Source organism: Saccopteryx leptura, chromosome 10 (assembly GCF_036850995.1).
Source record: "Saccopteryx leptura isolate mSacLep1 chromosome 10, mSacLep1_pri_phased_curated, whole genome shotgun sequence".
Taxonomy (NCBI): domain Eukaryota; kingdom Metazoa; phylum Chordata; class Mammalia; order Chiroptera; family Emballonuridae; genus Saccopteryx; species Saccopteryx leptura.
The window spans coordinates 35,615,368-35,632,521 of NC_089512.1; the positions used below are offsets into that span (position 1 = coordinate 35,615,368).

A 17,154-nucleotide genomic window follows, 5' to 3' on the forward strand; every position below is an offset into this window, starting at 1 on the left:
CCAGGGACTCTACTAAGCACCTATGTGTATTTTCTTGACCCTCACAATATTTCTTGAGGTCAGCATTACCCTTATCTCCATTTTATAAATGGGGGAACTGAGGCTTAAATAGCTATGGGAATTAGCCTCTGGACATACAGCTTGAGAGCAACTGAGCTGGGATTTGATGCTAGAACATCAGGCTCCATGGCTGTACACTTGCGCATCATGGAACAGGGTTTCAGACCCAACCACACCATTCCTAGGGATGCCCATCAGCTCTCACACCCAGCCATTCTCAGTCTAACTAAGTAGTACTAGGAGTTATAAAGAAGGAACTGTTGATGGTTTTTCTTTTTGCTTGATCACCTTAGAGAGAAGCACAACTTAAAAAAAAATGAGGAAAAACTTCCATTCATGCCCAATCTCACCATCTGTGAAACTCTGGAGGGTAAAAGAGTACTGCCTTCCCTTCCCAAGATTTCCTCACAAATACGTGCATCTGGTATATTACTCTACAGAACCTCAACAGAAGTTTTTGATTTTAAGACAATAGCAAGTTCACACTTCTATGTGAAAGATGAGATGTTCTTACATACTCAATGATTTTGTTAAAAAATCCCGTATGATTTGTTCATAGGTGGCATGTTCATTAAATTTCCCTCCAAAAGTAAAAATAAAAAAGTCTCTTTGAGGGCTCTCACCCACTTCCATGCGACCAGTGACATGCTACCAATCCATAGGGAGTTAGCTCCCAAATCGGTGTCATCGCCAGGTCCACATGCTCAGCCACCAACTGGCAACCTGTTCTGGGTTCTCCTTACACACCTGAGCTTAACATGTCAGCATCAAAAAATAGTTGTTAAATAAATGAAGGAATTCAGAAGAAAAAAAACAGCAAAATAAGCCAGTTTTCACATATCCACAGCATCATCCCTACATAAATATAATGGATCTGACAGTGTGTGGGAAGTCATCAAATGCTACATGTAAAAGTAAATAAAATCAAGGGAAAGGAAGCATGGACTGAATGAGAGGAGAGAAAAAATGGGAAGAATAAAGGCCCTAAGAAGGCAAAAAAGAGGAAGGGACATCTGGTGACCCACCTGGCCAAGCGTGCATTCCATGCCACCAAGGAAGTCGGCCTCCTTCAGCCCGTTGTGGCTGCTGCTGATGTCATGGACCTCAAACCGCAGGCGCTGCACCTCTTCAAAGTAAAAGTCCACAGTAAACAGTTTTGAATACACTGGGTTTATGCAGGTGCGAATCACCTCTGTTCTGTCAACCTGCAAGAAGAGAGAAAGAGAAAGCCCACCAGGGGTTAGGCTTTTTACTATTAACCTTTAGGCACATTCATTTTATGGTGTTCGTTCCCCTTCTTGCAAATTATAAATGCCCTCAATCGAGTCACCAGGGTAAGTAGTTCCTAAGTCTTCAAGGAAGTACCCTCAGGGAATGAGTCGTATTTCAAGGAGGAAATTCTTATTAGAATCATCTGAAGCTTTGTATGTACAGATTTAGTGTTGTTAGGCAGCAAGATAGATTGATTATTAGTGACTGCCTCGAGCCTTAGGATGATAGAGAGTCTGAACAGGGCATCTGGGCTTAGGAGTAAAGACGGAGATAACAGCTTAGTGATGTCTGATGGGCCCAGTAATGATAAACGACTGTGTAGGTGTCCATTTAACCGATCTGACTCTATATGAATTCTGTAACTCCCAGCATAGTAAAGTGAAAAGGCCAGGAGAATGGATATGAAGATAATTGCCTTTGGTTTTAAGTATGCCTTACTTTGAGATGATCACGTTTACTCAGTCATTTAAATTCTCTGGGCTTCAGTTTTCTTATCAATAAAACGAGGACTGGAGGATGAAAGGTCCCTTCCTGCTCTAACATTCCCTGAGCCATGACACCGCTTGCCTTCTGTGACAATAACTCTCCATTGCTCCTCTCTCCCAGATCCTGAACTCTCCACCCTACTCTGTGCCCCTGGAGGCTGATCTCTTTGGATTGAATTTCCTGGACTCCCTTGCCCTTCTAGGTCCTGATTGGAGTCAGCCAAGGGAGAGACGTGGCAGGAAATCAGAGAGTGGAAGACAGAGGGGTGCAGGCAGTGGCTCCGTGGCTCTGCACACACAGTCTGCTAGCAGACTCCCATCCACAAAGTGGACTTGCGCTGGCATCTGGTAGCACAGTCCCCATCTGCCTCTCTTCAGACCACAGGTGGCAATGGCTTCCTGCTGTTGTTATCCCTGATGTCTGAGATGCCTCATCATCCTTTGCTGGCTTCTTTATCTGTGCCCATGCCCTTGAAAAGAGTTCCCTCTGTAAGGAGTTTCACTCTTTAGGTGAAAGTCTCTGGATATGCCATTTGTTTTCTGCTGGTACCCTTACCACTACGATTCTTACCCTCTATGTCTATCACATGTAACAATACTGTCTATATTCTAGGAAGTCTCTTTTTCTTTCTTTTTCTTTTCCAAGTGAGAGGAGAGGAGACAGAGAGACAGACTCTTGCATGCGCCCCAACCAGGATCCAATCAGTAACCTTTGTTTGGGGCTTATGCTCTGCCCAGCTGGGCCCATGCTCTCAACCGAACTATTTTTAGCACCTGAGGTAGAAGCTCCATGGAGCCATCCTCAGCGCCTGGAACCAATGCACTTGAACCAATTGATCCATGGCTGTGGACGGAGAAGAGAGTGAGAGAGAAGGGGAGAAGTGGAGAAGCACATGGTCACCTCTCCTATGTGCCCTGACCAGGAATTGAACCTAGGACAGCCACATGCTGGGCTCACACTCTACCACTGAGCCAACCTGCCAGAGTCTGGGAAGTCTTAAAGGACCAAGTTACAGATAACCGAAGACTGTATAGTATCTCCCAAATGGAGCTACCTATCACTCTATACTTTACAAATCAACTGGAGTCTACGTGTACTGCTGGTTTTCAAATAGAAACATGTCTATTGAACACTTCACAAATGCCATTCATTAGCACAAAGTGGGAAAACCATTTCCTCCACTTTCTTTAGAGTGGAGGGAAATAGCCTCTCAAGAAAATGCAGGGAAAGCAGTCTTTGACCAGATCATGCGTGTATCTGTTTTCCAGCAAAGACAATTCGATACCTGCCGCAATCTCTCCGACATTTTTTAAAAAGTTTTTCTCCCCTTTATTGTTCCTATGTTCCTTTAATCAGATTCTGCATGCTTGTCTTTTCCTCCATATTAGATTTATTTTTATTTTTTAATTTTTATTGAATTTATTGGGGACATTGGTTAATAAAATTATATAGGTTTCAAGTGTACAACTCTATAATACATCATCTGTATATTATACTGTGTGTTCACCATCCAAGGTCAAGTCTTTTTCCATCACCATTTATCCCCTTTTATCCTCTTCTACCTGCCTTCACTACCCTTTCCCTCTGGTAATCACTGTACTGTTGTATCTACAAGGTTTTTTCCCCCCCTTAATCCCTTTACAAGGCCCTCACTCCTCCCAAACTTTCCTCTCCTCTGACAGCTGTCCATCTGTTCTCTATATTTATGAGTCTGGTTTTTTTTGACATTCTTTTTTTTTTTTTTTGTATTTTTCTGAAGCTGGAAATGGGGAGGCAGTCAGACAGACTCCCACATGCGCCCGACCAGGATCCACCTGGCACGCCCACCAGGGGGCGATGCTCTGCCCATCCAGGGTGTCACTCTGTCACGACCAGAGCCATTCTAGAGCCTGGGGCAGAGGCCAAGGAGCCATCCCCAGCACCCAGGCCATCTTTTGCTCCAATGGAGCCTTGGCTGTGGGAGGGGAAGAGAGAGACAGAGAGGAAGGAGAGGGGGAGGGGTGGAGAAGCAGATGGGCGCCTCTCCTGTGTGCCCTGGCCGGGAATCAAACCCGGGACTCCTGCACGCCAGGCCGACGCTCTACCACTGAGCCAACCAGCCAGGGCTATTTGACATTCTTGAGTTCAGTGATTTGTCCCTGGCCCATGACGCTCCTTGTGGTCCTCGTGCGAGAGTGCTGTCCAGGGAAAATGAAAATATGGTTCTGATATGTCCTCATCCAACAGACAGAAAACCAAAGCCCAGCCTACCGCTGATCAGCATGTTACAAAAGCTATTGTTCAGCCCAATTGTTATCTGCCTAGTTCAGCTATCCCCAAAGGCTCAGCTTCTCTTTGAGCTAACTTTTATATCCTCATATAGATTGTTTATTCTGGGGGACAGAACTGAGTATATCATTGGCTGATTGTACAGGTACAAGGGTTTACTGTATGGGGCATACTATTTTTCAGTTGTTAAGAGATCATGGTTAAATAATAGTATAAATCAGAGGTCACATACTGGTAGTCTGTAAGTCAAGCTGACTTGCAGGTATTTTGTTTGTCTCACTTATTAGTATGTTCCCCTTAATTTACCAGCATAAAAGAAGGGCTATTTCTATTGTCCCCCCACTCCGGAATAAATCAGAATATCTAGCAACCTCAGGCCACATTCAGTTGTTGGTCATGGCAACGACTAGTAACTGGTCCATTCCGAAGGTGCACACATTCTCTGGTTTCCAAGCTCTTCTCTCTCAATAAATTTCCCTGCCTGGCCCCTAAAGGCATCTTTACAACATCTGGTTCAAACATGTAGAATAATGAGCTATACAATAAAAAATTTAATTATATTCATTGAGTATCTTTTGATAGAGAATTTAAAAAATGATTCCCAAGAAATAACTTATAAGTGGATTTGAAATCCTCAAAACACTCAAAACTTCTCTCCTTGTGGATGGAAGACTAGAGTCAAAGGTGACTTTAGATTCCATCCAATTCTAGTCTATTTTTCCTCTGCTTTAACCCCAAAATGTTACAAATGGCTGATCTGCACCATCCCTCTGCTTTTCCTCTCACCTCTTGATTTTCAAATGATGATACCACAGAGGTTCATGTTGACATCAAGCCACACAGCTCAGACAAGCCACCCAAGACACGCTAACAGCAGGCAACACTGAATGACATGGGATTTTGGTTTTTTTGGGTTTTTTTAGGAAAATGACTAGTTGGAAAAAATTAAGCAATGCACATTTACCTTACCAAGGTAGGTAATTTCCAAAGACAATCCCAGAGCCAGTAAAACTCCTACCAGCTCAGGAAAAGAAGGAGAGTGGTGCCTTGGCTGAATAGCTCATTTGGTAGAGCATTGTCCCGAAGCACAGAGGTTGCTGGTTCGATTCCTGGTCAGGGCACATATAGGAACAGATCAATGTTCCTCTCTCTCTCTCTCTCTCTCTCTCTCTCTCTCTCTTTCTCTGTCTGTCTCTCTCTCCTTCTCCCTCTCTCCCTCTCCCTCTAAAATCAATAAAATAAACATATTCAAAAGAAAAAGAAAAGAATGATGATAGAAGAGAGACCCTCAATACTAAATGCTTATTTTAAAGCTGTTTCAAACCTTTGTGCATTCCCAGCCACAATGGGAGATAAATGGTGTTTTTAAGTTCCAAATCAACTGTCTTCTATCCCACCCACCCCCAATCCAGCTATAAACTCACACATAAGTAGGAAGCAATCAGAAAGAGCCTCACAAAACTCACACCTGCCTGCTATAAGCAGGCAGAGCCTGGAGGATGACAGTGGGAAGGTGCTAGGTTGCAAGTGGCTGCAAGGTGCAGCTACTGTCAGATCCTCCTTATGCAGAGCTTGGAGTCCAATCCAACACAAGTGCACAGCTATTTGCACGTCACTCAGATATTGGTTATTAACAGGAAGTCTCCCCATCTCATCTCTCTGTCACAGCTGTGGAGACCTTTTTCAGAAAAGGTTGTTCAAGACTGAGAAGCCTTATTTTCTTATTGATATTTGAAATAGTGAAAAGAAACTTGTCTGCAGGATGCTGCACACAGTCCCGAGTCCCACCCTCTCACCACCAGCAGACTGAGAAGGTGGACTCGCGAGTCTGCATTCACCCTCCACATATCTGCGTCCTCCATGCCTGTGTCCACGTGCAGGCGTGAAGCAGTAGGGGTTGTTCCATAGCTTGGGCTCAGCCCCCTAGGTTCCAGCCTCTCCCTGTCCTCAACTCCTTTAGAATAACCAACATTCCTTCAGTTTATAAGTCAATTCTCAATTGTCCAATTGTGAGTTAGTCATAGGATCCAAGTGGAGCTTCTCCAAATGCCATTGGACAGGGAGGGGCAGAGCAGCTTCACGTCCTCTGCTCTTTCCCACAGCACTCCCCCATTGACCAGGGGGCGCTCACCTCTCCTGGACACGGTGCTCTTCCCATGCCGTGTATGTGGCTGATGGCATCACTCAGATCTTAGATTCTGAGAGCTCATCCAATCTGGGAATGGCAGTAGTTTCATCTTGCCTCTCAGTGTAGTAATTTGTGGGAACGTGGTGTTGCAAATGTACCTGAGGTGACTTTTGTATGCAATGGGTGTAGGAGGGGCTCAAGGTGGCTCAGGGGTCACATGTATGTCATTCCTTTTCTACCCTAGTGATGCAACTTTTAGCAGAGGAAATGGAGGTCCACAGACATCATGGATAAACCTAGAGGATATTATGTTAACAGAACAAGTCATTTAGAGAAAGACAAATACCATATGACTTCACTTATATGTGAAATTTAATGAATAAAATAAGTGAACAAACAAAACAGAAATAAATGTATAGATACAGAGAACAAACTGATGGCCATCAAAGGGGGGCCAGGGAATGGGTGAAAAAGATAAAAGGGATTAAGAAGTACAGATTTGCAGTTATACAAATAGTCATGGGCATGTCAAGTACAATACAGAGAATATAATCAATAATATCGTAATAACTATGTATGCTGTCAGATGGCTACTAGACTTACCAGGCTGACCAAGGAATATAACTGTCTAACACCCTATTGCATACCTGAAACTAATATAACACTGTATCTCAACTGTAATTAAAAAATAAATTTAAAATATTTTAATTTTCAAGTTTCTAAAACTACAAACTGGCAATGAGATGTGAAGCCAGCTAGGTTCTCTGACTCCTGGTGCAGTGACTCCTGGTCTCACTACATCACACTACTTATTCCGTGACTTCCTACACAGCTACACAGATGCTCACAGGATCCAGGACCCAGCAACTTCAGCATCAAGGTTTAACACAAACACACACATGGACACATTGAGCCTTTATGTATATGGCTTTGTCAATGAGGGCTAATCCCCTACTGCATCTGAAAAACAGTTTAAAAATCAAACCCATTGAAGGGGGCAACAGTATGCAAATAGGCCAGGCCAGGAAAAGGGCTCTTAGCTAATGGGTGAGTCCAGGTGCCTCTCTACTAGAAAATCAGTCAGAGAGGAACTCCACGCAAGCCGGCCTGGGATGGCTGGCTAACAGGCAGAGCAGAGCACAGTCAGACATGCCTGCAGGCCCCTGAGTGGGATGAGGAACAACTTGCAAGCTGCTTTCCTGAAGCACTCTCTACAATACACTCCGGAAGCAGCCAGTGTAAAGTGCCCTGCAGGCCATGAGTGTTGGAAGTCCTGCTCACAATCCTCTTTTTTTAGAAAGCTGCATGCAGAATATATGCTAAAGGCTCTTGAGGAGTTCTGCAGCAGAGAAATGGGTTCACTTTTCTAAAATTTTCCAAACATTTTTTCTTTTATTTTTTTATTTTTATTTTTTTTTAATTTTTCTTAAGTGAGAATGGGGGAGGCAAAGAGACAGACTCTCGCATGTGCCCAACCGGGATCCACCCAGCAAGCCCCCTACCAGGTGATGCTCTGCCCATCTGGGACTGTTGCTCCATTGCTTGACAACTGAGCTATTTTAGTGCCTGAGGCAAGGCCATGGAACCATCCTCTGCACCTGGGGTCAACTCATTCTTACTGAACCATGGCTGCAGGAGGGGAAGAGAGAGATAGGGAGAGAGAAGGGAGGGCGTAGAGAAGCAGATAGACACTTCTCCTGTGTGCCCTGAATGGGAATTGAACCCAAGACATCCATACACTGGGCTAACACTCTACTACTGAGCCAACTGGCCAAGGCCCTTTTTTTAAAGTTTATTTTTTAATTTATCAGGTTGACATAGTTCACCTACCTATACATGTTTCAAGCATACAACTCAATATAACACTATTTTATTTTTTACTGAATTTATTGGGGTGACTCTGGTTAATAAAATTATAAAGTCTCCTTTCCCTTCATAAAATACATATATTAATATCTAAACAGAACACACTTGAAAAAGTTTGCACTAAAGTGTTAAGAAAATAGGCATGTTTTACTTTCTCTAAGAGCAAAGAAGTTAAAACAGCAGGGGGACAAGCTGCCTTACTGTAGTCCACACCCAGCAAAGTGCCGAGGACAACTTTGTTCAGTATTTATTCATTAACGGAATGAACAGATGCTAAGCCCCTGAACGTGTTCAATATTTTGCTGTTTCCATGGCCTCTTCCTCTATTATTCCCTGTTGCTTCTCTTGAGCAGCTTCTCTTCGCTGTCTCCTTATTTAGGAATTCAGTTTCTATCTGAAGCCAAACCCAAGTTATCACAAATTCTTATTATCATGAGATTCTATCTCAGTAGCAGAAGACAGATGGGTAGAGACAACTGAGCTTCTTCTCAGCCTGGGGTGGACCCAGTACATGCCACAGGCTTCCTGCCTTCTGTCTACAATCTATTTAGACGAAATAGCCACACTGTATCCCACAGGCCTTGCTTGGCGACAAACCTGGGGTGATGCCTGCCTAAGTTACTAGCTACATACCTGGACTCTCTTTCTATTGGGACCCAACAATCAGCACCTACTTCCTATAATATGGTATATTATATATTAATTGTATAATAATATATTATACTATTATAATATAGTATTATATATAGTGGCAGCAGCAGTCTGTAAGCCCATTATGCACATTTTATCTGATCTGGCAGCTGCTCTGGGAGCTGGGCTGAGTGTCTATTTTACAACTGTACAGCAAGATATCAGGCTTTCAGGAATTAACAAGCCAAGGCCGGAATGAAGTGGATATTGGCCCCATAAAGAGAAGCTTTACTTACTGAAGAAGGAGTAAGATGCTACTTAGCAGGAATGGAGAAGAAGAGATTTAAGCAACAGATGGGGGGAGAGGAGAGAACAGACTAATTCTTAAAGTTTTCTTTCAAACCTGGAATTCTAATTCTATGCTTGAATCTAAATAGGATTGTTTTAAACTGGCTTTGATAGCCAGAGCATGGATAGTTTCTAATTACCCAGAGAATAAGATTAGTGGTTATAAATTGTCCATGGTTTGTTTCTAACTCTCCGATTTTGCCTGATCAATGTGAGGTCCATTTCTCTTGTTCCATATGCACAAACACATCAACAAGAAGTCATGTCTTTTTATTTCCTATATATTTTTTAATGTTTTGACATCTTGGGGCCATCTCTCAAAGCTAGCCAATTCTTAGGGACAGTAATGAAGCCTAGGTCACATATTTAACATGTAAACCAGCCAACCCGGAGACCACAATATTATTATATTATAGTGTAATAATATATTATTATAATATATTAATAGTATAATAATATTATATATATTACTTTCTGTTTTACTAGTTCTTATTATTTTTAGTGAGTGAGAGAGGGTGAGAGAGACAAGACAGACTGACAGGCAGGAAGGAAGAGAGATGGGAAGCATCAACTCATAGTTGCGGCTCCTTAGTTGTTCATTGATTGCTTTCTTAACTGTGCCTTGAATAGGGGTACTCCAGTTGAACCAGTGACCCCTTGCTCAAGCCAGCAACCTTGAGCTCAAGCCAGTGACCTTTGGGCTTAAGCCAGCAACCACGGGGTTATGTCTATGATTCCATGCTCAAGCCGGCAACCCTGCGCTCAAGCTGGTGAGCCCACACTCAAGCCAGCAGTCTTGGGGTTTTGAACCTGGATCCTCAGCATCCAAGGCTGACTCTCTATCCACTGTGTCACCATCTCATCAGGTGAAAATTTTTTCTTGAAGTCAAGGAATTTACAACATTTTACTCTATTTATTCATTTAAAAGTTGAAGCCGCTTACACAGAGTTGGGAGAAAGCATGGTGGGAGGGACACGGAGGGTTCAGGAAGCACATTCTCCTTGTTGAACCCGATTGTTCGGGGCCTTGAGTCTACCCTGCAGTTGGCTGAGTATTAGGATGTTCTAGATGATGGCCATTCCCTCTCCGATCCAGCATGTTCAAGCTACTCCACATACTGAAAAGCTCTCCGAACATATGTTTATTTTCTTTCTCGTTCCTGTTTCTTTCATTGTAAACATATGGAAGAGAGGTTCTGATAAATGTAGAGAATTGTTAATCAGAAAATTAATCTCAATGGATTTTCAATTCACTGCCAACCACTTGGGTAATGTGATTCTTTATGGCAATCACCCTATGACAGTCACCAGATAATGTCTTTATTAGAAGAGGTAAAAATCCTTCTCTTTCTTTTTTTTCCCTTCCCCTTCTTAAATGTCTACTTCCTCTGACAGTAAATACACTGGTACCCACTGCACACATGCTGCTTGTGTATGGCTCATGTCTCTTTCAGAAGCATCTACTACTAATGCTGTGGCATTGTTCTGACTCAGTAGTCATTAAGTCTATTGATACTGAAGAGCTTGTGTTGCTGGGTCCTTCACAAGGTGCAGGCACTAAAAGTGAGTGGGGCCAAATCTCGAAGTGGTGAAATTTTCCAACACATTATTGTCAGCCTCAGCATCATTCAAATAGTTATCAGTGATCAATATTTAATGCATGCCTACCTTTTATAGGCACCAGGGGTTGGGCGCTCTCGTGGTTACAGAGTAGCAGCAAATCAACAGTAGCTGAAATGCTTTAATCGCACACCATGGGCTCTGGGTCAAGTTTCTGATGCTCCTTCTCTCTCTGAAGCTACACAACAGCCCCTTCTATGTGAGCCCCTTGCTCAGCAGGTTCGAGGGTTCAGGAAACGTAATCCAAAATATATTGCTTTTTTGTTACAACATCAATGATTTCAGTGCCTAACCTTAGCTAACCCCCATGCAGAGGACAGTTTCTTTTTCCCTAGTAACAATCCAAGCCTTCTTTTCTTATGTATTACTTATTTGGCTAAAAAAATTCTTCACAGTTGCCTCTGATTAGCCATTTGTACTCATTTCCCTGCATTTTCTTCATTCTGCAGTGAAGGTTTAATGAGTGTATGTGATTTTTCCAGCACTGAGTTATAGGTTCAGCATTAAACTAGACAAATGTCATCCATCCCAAAGCAAAGTTTTCACCTTATAACAATAGATGCCCTATACAAGGTCCCATGCATTCTACAGAAGGCCTTGTGTGCACAGGAAGGACATTTTAGGTAGTGGTGGCTGTTGGCAATACTGTGTGGTGCCCTATTTATGGTGGGGTCATTGCCACCTCAGCTCAGAGAGAGAAAGAAAACACATTCTCATAAGTGACATCTTTAGATGTACAAAATGTATGACAAATACAAGTGGCTCTTCATCATAGTGGCAGCAGCAGTCTGTAAGCCCATTATGCACATTTTATCTGATCTGGCAGCTGCTCTGGGAGCTGGGCTGAGTGTCTATTTTACAACTGTACAGCAAGATATCAGGCTTTCAGGAATCAACAAGCCAAGGCCGGAATGAAGTGGATATTGGCCCCATAAAGAGAAGCTTTACTTACTGAAGAAGGAGTAAGATGCTACTTAGCAGGAATGGAGAAGAAGAGATTTAAGCAACAGATGGGGGGAGAGGAGAGAACAGACTAATTCTTAAAGTTTTCTTTCAAACCTGGAATTCTAATTCTATGCTTGAATCTAAATAAGGATTGTTTTAAACTGGCTTTGATAGCCAGAGCATGGATAGTTTCTAATTACCCAGAGAATAAGATTAGTGGTTATAAATTGTCCATGGTTTGTTTCTAACTCTCCGATTTTGCCTGATCAATGTGAGGTCCATTTCTCTTGTTCCATATGCACAAACACATCAACAAAAATCATGTCTTTTTATTTCCTATATATTTTTTAATGTTTTGACATCTTGGGGCCATCTCTCAAAGCTAGCCAATTCTTAGGGACAGTAATGAAGCCTAGGTCACATATTTAACATGTAAACCAGCCAACCCGGAGACCACACCCTTACCCCTTCCTCTATCTGGTTCTTACACTCTGGATCACCATTGCCCTGCCCTAACCAGGGCCAAGTATCAGATAGCGAGGCCCAGCCACTATTCCCCAGAGCACACTGAAATTACTCAAACCAGCGAACCCTGAACCTGCTAACTCTGCCATTCTTATTTCTCTCTATGAAAACCACAATAAAGGCTCTTGCCCATGTTTTCTTCTACCCCCTCTGCCTCATGACGTTCCCAGTGCCTCTCCATGTGACCCTGTGTGGCATGAAGGGCCTCCTGGTTCTAAGGAACTCACTATAAACTTCCTCCTTTATGACAGTCCTTTCCATGTCAGTGGGTCTTACCATTCCAGGTTAAAACAAACTCTGGGTCCCCTTAAAAACAATTTAACTATGGGCAAGTTGTTCCTTAATGAGAGAGAAGGAACAATTAAAATGGAACTTTGAGGATTATTTTATGGGTTTAAATTGCTTTACACTGGCCCCTATGGTCAGTAAAAGAGAGAAGCTGATGCTTATTGAGTACCTATTACATGTTACTGTACTTACGTTACATTATTTAGGTGTCCAAACACAGTAATATTGCAAGGTAGATATAATCAATCTCTTCATTTTAAAGGCAAAAAAATTGTCCCTTGAGAAAGGCATTGGCCTGACCTGTGGTGGCGCAGTGGATAAAGTGTCAACCTGGAAATGCTGAGGTCGCCAGTTTGAAACCCTGGGCTTGCCTGGTCAAGGCACATATGGGAGTTGATGCTTCCAGCTCCTCCCGCCCTTCTCTCTCTCTGTCTCTCCTCTCTCTCTCGCTCTCTCTCTCTCTCTCTCTCTGTCTCTCTCTCTCCTCTCTAAAATGAATAAGAAAAAAAAGGTATTAAGTAACTTGTCCAAGGTTATACTTGCAGCTCTGGCAGTGCTGACGTGAAGCCAGGCTTTCTGTTCCAGGTATTCATTCATTCATTCATTCATTCATTCATTCTACTCCAGCTACCTCTCTCTACACCAGGGGTCGGGAACCTATGGCTCGCGAGCCAGATGTGGCTCTTTTGATGGCTGCGTCTGGCTCGCAGACAAATCTTTAATAAAAATAATAATAATGTTAAAAATATAAAACATTCTCATGTATTACAATCCATTCATTTCCTACCGCTCATGTTCATGGTTGCGGATGGCTGGAGCCAATCACAGCTGTCCTCAGGGACAACACCAAATTTTTATTGGATAATGCCCTCATGTACACGGGTCGTTGTATGGCTCTCATGGAATTTTAAAATATGTGTCGTTCATGGCTCTCTCAGCCAAAAAAGTTCCGGACCCCTGCTCTACACAAAGATGAATGTCAAAGCAGCATTCCCTAATCCTGTTTCATGGTAGCAAAGGTACAATGGGGAAGGATGCTTCTCATCTCCTACCCACAGCCAATAGCATATGCTGGACTAGATAAATGAAAAAAGCCTATTTCTAACCAAGTAATATGGGTACAGGGAATGATGCATCAGGTACTGAAACTCAGTGTGTGCACTGTAGCTTCACCGGGAGCTGGCCTGCGGCTGGTGAGCCAGTGCTTTCCGGCTCTGGTCAAAGGCAGGAACTCCTCCTCTGTGCCTGGCTGAATGCCTTAACTCGGCTCCACGTGGCCACATGGCCCAAGACTTAATTCTTGGACTGCTTTTGTTTTCTCTCTACCTGAGGCCCTAGGTGACTTCTCCTGGTTTTAAATAAAACTGATAAACTGATGACTTCCAAACTGGTATCTCAAGCCCAGACACCCTCCCTGCACAGCAGACACATTCTTCTAACTGGGCTGTCCCCACCACCACCTTCGAGCTGTGGCACGGACATTCTGCTCAAGGGGGGACATAAGCCTTAGAGAGGAGAGCTCTGCCCGAGGGGGCTGATTTTACTAGGAATGTAGCCTGAAGATGTTTCAATGCTTTGTTGTTAAGAACCATGGTGACCTTGGTGAAGAGCAATTAAGAGAGGGCTAATCGTCTTAAGTTAGTAGTAACAAGCTTCCTGGTAGACCAGCCAAAATTAACACAGAACCAAGGAAAGAAGCCATGAAGAGCCCTCTGGGGCAGGCAGGCTGTGGGCCTGTCTTAGGCTGCACCCTCTCGGGGACAATCAGAGCAGGACACAGGGCAGACTCAAAAACATCACCAAAGCGCACAGAGATCCTTCAGCAAAACATGGTGGCCGCATTAGCTCAAGGAGATTAAGCACAAAGTCAGACTAACACCAGATAAATATTTAGCTACTCTGACCCAGTGGTGACTCCCAGGAACTCCTGCTTTAAAAAGGAAACCATATTCATCTTTGATGGTCTAGAGCAGTGGTCCCCAACCCCAGGGCCACGGACCGGTACCAGTCCGCAGAGAAAGAATAAATAACTTACATTATTTCCGTTTTATTTATATTTAAGTCTGAACGATGTTTTATTTTTTAAAAATGACCAGATTCCCTCTGTTACATCCGTCTAAGACTCACTCTTGATGTTTGTCTCGGTCACGTGATACATTTATCCATCCCACCCTAAAGGCCAGTCCGTGAAAATATTTGCTGACATTAAACCGGTCCGTGGCCCAAAAAAGGTTGAGGACCACTGGTCTAGAGGATTGTGCACATTCCCAAGGCTGTGTCCTCCCAGGACAGACTGAAGAGCTACAGCCCGGTTCCTGAATGTAAGGCAAACCTGCATCTCCCTGAACATTGACACAGCCCCTGCCCCACCCTCCGCCCCGCCTCCTCCAGTCTCCACACCCGTGTGCAGTGTTACAATGGGAAAATCTAACAAGACGGGGATTCAAGCATAGATTCAACTGCCCTCTCTGTCCTTCTTCTCAGCATTTCACAAGCATCTCAAACTTCACATGTCAAAACAAAGCTCCTGAAAACCACCCTTGGTTTTCTCAGAAAAGTTTGAAGACATATTTCCAAATTAACAAGGGGAAATGAATAGCAACTTTATCACCTGAGCAAAAATAAGAAAATGAGCAAAAAGAAATAACAGTGTCAAATAAATGATAACCATAAACCTATGATGGAGGGAACAAAACAAAGTATAATGCATGAATGTAAACAGACTGAAGTTTATACAAAGACAGTCTTGTTGGCTTAATAATTCTTTATAATTCTTATTGGCTTAATAATTCTTTCCTTGGTTCCTTTAAACAGTTGAATGCAGTTTAAAAGAAGCAGTTAGAGAAAATAATATTAATTTAACAAAAAGGGATAAATTAGGTGGGATAAAAATCTAAAGAAAATAAGATGGGTGGTATTAACATCAAACAAGATGGAATTGAAGGTTAAAATGTTTATTAGGGTAAACAGAAGTGGCATGTATTTATAGATTGCCCAAACTGTGAAAAAGATATGTCATAAACCTGAATACACACAAACATAAAGATCATCTATATATATGAAACAAAACCCATGAAAGAGCATGCCACAAAAATATAATTATTATGGGAGATTTTTAATAAACCAACTCAGAATGGACACATCTATTACACAAACAATAAATAAGGCCAAGGAGGAGATGGCTATATAAACAAAAAGTATGTGTACACATTTATTTTGTACTAGCCACATATAAATACGTACATATACATACATACCTTATCCTCATTAAATAAGAGACTGTTTTCTTTATGTGTACAGGACATTTATGTAAATTGGCTTTGTAATAAGCCACCAAGTAAACCTTGATAAAGTTTAAACAGTAGCGATTTTAAAGGACATATTCTCTGAAAATATCCAACAAAAATAAAAATTAAACAGTGACCAAAAGTCTTATTTATTGTGAAGTTTAAAAACAAAATTCGTGGATGGTACTTGTTTTAAGGGCGGGGGAGAAATTTCAAACACTCTAGAAAAGAACTTAAAAATAAGTTCTCATCAAAATCTAGGAGACAGTGAAGATTCTCCTCTTTGGAAAAAGTGTAACCTTAAAAGCTTTTACTACTAAGGAATAAAGAATAAAAATATAGAAACTTGTACTCATCATAAGAAACTAGGGGAATAATCAAATAAATCAGAAGAGACTAGAAAGTGAATTAATAAACATTAAAGCTACGTCAACAAAATAGAAGACAGAAATACAAACTTAGAAATGATAAAAAAATTGGGGAGGTAGTACTTTGAAAAATAATGTAAAATAAAAGAGATCAACAGCTAGCAATCTCATTATAGATAAAAGAACAATCACAGATGCAGGAAGGATTAAAAGAACATTTCATGCAAATTATTTCCTAAGGGAAATTGATTTTTAGCAAAATAAAAATTACTCAAACCTATCTAAGAAGAAGTGAAAAACTTGAACAGACCAACAACTGTAGACAAAGTGATTCGAGATCTATTATTTGAAAAGGACACTAGGACCAGATGGGTTCACAGCTGAGCTTGACCTAACCTTTATATAATAATTAGGATGTTACTTCAACTGTTCTAGTCCATAAAAGAAAACCTAGACAGCTCCCCAATTAATTTCATGGAACCAGCATAAATTTTTTTTTTTAAAATAAATTTTTATTAATGGTAATGGGATGACATTAATAAATCAAGGTACATATATTCAAAGAAAACATGTCTAGGTTATTTTGTCATTAAATTATGTTGCATACCCCTCGCCCAAAGTCAGATTGTCCTTCGCCACCCTCTATCTAGTTCTCTGTGCCCCTCCCCCTCCCCCTAACTCTCCCCCTGTTCTCCCTCCCCCCACCCCTGGTAACCACCACACTCTTGTCCATGTCTCTTAGTCTCATTTTTATGTTCCACCAATGTATGGAATCATGTAGTTCTTGTTTTTTTCTGATTTACTTATTTCACTCCTTATAATGTTATCAAGATCCCACCATTTTGCTGTAAATGATCTGATGTCATCGTTTCTTATGGCTGAGTAGTATTCCATAGTGTATATGTGCCACATCTTCTTTATCCAGTCTTCTATTGAAGGGCTTTTTGGTTGTTTCCATGTCTTGGCCACTGTGAACAGTGCTGCAATGAACATGGGGCTACATGTGTCTTCACGTATCAATGTTTCTGAGGTTTTGGGGTATATACCCAGTAGAGGGATTGCA

The 17,154-nt window shown here is 42.0% G+C and overlaps 1 protein-coding gene across 5 annotated transcripts in view; it reads right to left on the reverse strand.

The window, feature by feature from the left end:
- Positions 1 to 17,154, reverse strand: part of CPNE4 (copine 4) — a 518,608-nt gene that overhangs the window by 178,060 nt on the left and 323,394 nt on the right. For all 5 annotated transcript variants that reach the window (XM_066350415.1, XM_066350417.1, XM_066350418.1 and 2 more), the window contains exon 3: positions 1,086 to 1,265. In XM_066350415.1, the coding sequence (XP_066206512.1) occupies positions 1,086 to 1,265 (180 nt within the window). The remainder of the gene's footprint in view (positions 1 to 1,085; positions 1,266 to 17,154) is intronic.